Source organism: Plectropomus leopardus, unplaced genomic scaffold (genome assembly GCF_008729295.1).
Source record: "Plectropomus leopardus isolate mb unplaced genomic scaffold, YSFRI_Pleo_2.0 unplaced_scaffold16530, whole genome shotgun sequence".
Taxonomy (NCBI): Eukaryota; Metazoa; Chordata; class Actinopteri; order Perciformes; family Serranidae; genus Plectropomus; species Plectropomus leopardus.
This window is the reverse complement of record NW_024617756.1, coordinates 1-3,369: the sequence shown is the minus strand read 5'-3', so window position 1 is coordinate 3,369 and position 3,369 is coordinate 1. Positions and strand designations below refer to the sequence as shown.

Sequence of the window (3,369 nt, the reverse complement as noted above, 5' to 3'; positions counted from 1 at the left end):
TTTATTCATTTATTGGACATTTTAACTGAACTCAGAAGTCATACTGGTTGTTGAATACATGAAGGACATAAATACATGACTGTTTTCTTTTACAGCGCTCTAATGTGATGGTGCCTTACTGGTAAATAAAAAAAAGAGAGTGGCTGATCACCTCTGGAGGAAGACCTCGTAGCGGCGTCTGTAAGCAAAGCCGGCTCTCCTCACCCTCAGATTCTCCATCAGCCCCAGATATTTGACCTGGTGACGGATCAACACCTCGTCAAAGCGACCTGAGTCAGGAGGAGAGAGGAGGAGAGAGGAGGCAGAAAGCGTGGGAGAGGAGGAGCAGGGTCAGATCAGTTGGAGAAAAATGTAAAGTCTGTTGGACAAAATGAACCAGAGAAAACCAGTAAATGCTAAACGACAGCAGTAGGAGTGACGAAGGACAGAGAAACAGTGTGAAAGGAACAAAAGGCCGACTGTGGAGAGGAACAAAGGCCGGCCCGATATACTGACGACCACACGGAGAGTTACACTGCGGCCGCTCACGCAGCTGAAAACAAACTGTTTGGGTTGGAATTAGTGAAAGCAAAGGATTAACATGATGTTTCTGGGAAAATATTAGCTCTGTGAAGCTGCTAAGCTGCTTCCACTGTGTGTTTACAAGAACTCTTACATAAAACCGACATCAAACTATTAAAAACGATTCGTTTATGGAAGCAAATTACGGCCAGAATAATTGAAAAAAAATAAGATCATTTCACATAATAAAAAACTTTTGCACTTTCGCAAATCCAGATAAGGAATGTCCAATAGCGAACTCGAAAAATTACATTTAAGTTACTCAATTAATTGCGTTGGTCAAATTAGGACGCCAAAATTTGCGATAAAATATTCAGAGTTGAGCATGTCCATGTTTCTAATGTGTGTAAAATGCAAGATTTGGTAGACTGGATGTTGAAGCCCATCAATTCAATTCATGACTTGACATAAAATGTTTGCTCACAATGTGACTTAATGAATTTAAGCAACAGCTTTTAGAATGCCACACACTTTAAAGGTACAATACGCAACTTTTTTTTTAAAAAAATGTGACAAAAAATTCCTTAGTTCAAAAAGTTTTGGTCCCCAGATTTTGCTGCGGAGTGAGCGCTCTTGACTTTCATGCTGCTCTTTGTTACAGGCAGCTGCAGACATGCAGGAGGCAGCACAGAGGAAGAGAGACTATTTTCTGCTTAGAAGTGGCGAATTTACAGCTCAAAGCGACTTAAAACCCTGCAGTCTCGGCTTTTGTTTGATATCTAGCTTCACACTCAATGTCCTGCTGAGCTGGTTCAAACTTTTTAACTTTTTATAGAAAAAAAGGAATCGGCAAATATTGATATTCAACACCCAAATCTGATTTAACTGACATAACTGACCTATCGCTAAACTCCGCCCCCTTAGCTCACTCGGACAAACAATCGCCGTACTGCCTTAACTAACAATGGCGGCTGTCAGTGTCAAAGACGTATCCGAATATGTTACAATGAACTTTTGGGAACAGAAGCTCCTTATTTCACACAGAAGCCACATGTGGTGACGTTTTGGATGGCTGAAAAAATGGCTGACTGTACAGTCCTTATTGTTAACAACGTGCCCTAAAACATTAATACTTGCTGAATTAAGAAATGGATGACCAAGTATTTTAAATACAGTTATTTTATTGTATTATTTATTGACATTTCCCTATTTTCTCTCTCTTGTGAAACATTATTTTAGGTTGGTCTGTTTGCGGCATGTTAATGTTTGTGACGTTTTGGTAATATGGTGAATCTTGTGTGTATTGTTTTACTGTTATAAGTATTATTAATAAAAAAAAAGTTGACTTCCTACCTGCTTGCTTTGAGTCATTGGGCTTGATGCAGCGGACGTACGACGGCTCCTTCGACATGAGGATCTCCATGAGTTTCGCCAGACTTGCTTTGAACTGAGTGGCTGCCTGAAGGGGCAGACACAAACACACAGAGGAAAGCTGGTTAGAAAGCGGCGAAGAGATGAAGGTGAAAGGACGGGAGACGATGCTGGTGTGCAACTGGAGGTAGAAACTGAAGAAGAGACGAGCGTATCGACGAAAAATCGCAGCCTGCAGGCAGAAATGATGACCTAAAGAGCTACGCAAGCAGAGGACGGGCTGACGTGACTGGCAGTCCGGTGCAGACTGAACACTGGGCCCAGTGTGGAGCACTGGGAGTCTAACTTGCCAGCCTGTGACAGTACCCTGTTCAAGTGTGTGTGTGTGTGTGTGTGTGTGTGTGTGTGTGTGTGTGTGTGTGAAGGGCATACAAGTGTCAGGGCATTCCTCAGTGAGAAGGAGGCCACAGAGAATCCCCATCTGACCGCCCACTCAACAGCAGAGAGGGGAAACACACCACTGTTTGTTTTGCTGTGGGAAACTATGTTAGGATGCATAAGACTTATAAGGGTGTGGACAACATGCAGAGACGGGACACAGAGAGGGAACACACACACACACACACACACACACACACACACAACAAGGTATCTCACCGTTTCTGGACGCTTCTTGTCACTCAGCTCCTCCCTGTCGAAACACTGGTTCAGGATCTTGTTCTCTGACATGCACATCACCTGCAAACACACACGTTGACATTTTTAACGCTTTCTGCAAATGCATCAAACCACTGAAGTGAAATACAGTTTGCTGCTTTGTCTTAAAATCCTTCTAATTCATCATCCTCATTTTAAACTTACCTCTTTCAGGTTCCTGAAGAGCAGGTCGTTGTTCTTGTCCAAAAATCCTGGGTGAGAGAAGACAAAATTTGATTTTTGACACGTGGGCCACAATGTGACTGTCCAGGAAAGTCTTGTTATTTAATAAAGTCCAATATAGTCATTTTTTTCTTTCAGGAGCGTGCCAAATGCAGTTTTGGTTATTTTGAGCGTTCAGTTTCTCCATGAATTAACCAACGGCACTCAGGGCGAGTGTTTCTGAACGTGTCCTATTGAAAGGAGCGCTGAGAATTTTCAGTTTGGCACGTTAAATTAATATCATCGGACACCTGACTTTGAGTTTTTGATTGGCTTTATTGGGGATAACGACGCCCAAACCAACCCGGCTTCAGTGAAAAAACTAAAATGACAATATTTCAAATTAGGATCGAGGCTAATGTCTGATCATTTTTAGGCTTTTTAAATGCATGTAAAACCCTAAATTACATATTAAGAACATTTTTGGTGATTTGGGTTCCCAGAGGCTTTAATGTGACCTGTAACTCCACACAATGATGCAGTTTGTAACTCTGAGCAGCACATTGGTAAATAAATAACAAGACTATACTGCTGTCATATTTCACAAACGGTGCTGGTATTTAGAACTGGACATTAATG

At 41.9% G+C, this 3,369-nt stretch overlaps 1 protein-coding gene across 1 annotated transcript; it reads right to left on the bottom strand.

Annotated features, from left to right (window-relative positions):
- Positions 1-151: 151 nt before the first annotated feature.
- On the bottom strand, positions 152-2,831 carry LOC121964643 (unconventional myosin-Ic-like; the record flags this gene model as incomplete). Its single annotated transcript, XM_042514842.1, has 4 exons — positions 152-269; positions 1,855-1,960; positions 2,530-2,610; positions 2,734-2,831. Coding segments are annotated over 4 exons (403 nt in total), but the record flags the coding sequence as incomplete, so codon positions are not given.
- Between the last annotated feature and the right edge of the window lie 538 nt (positions 2,832-3,369).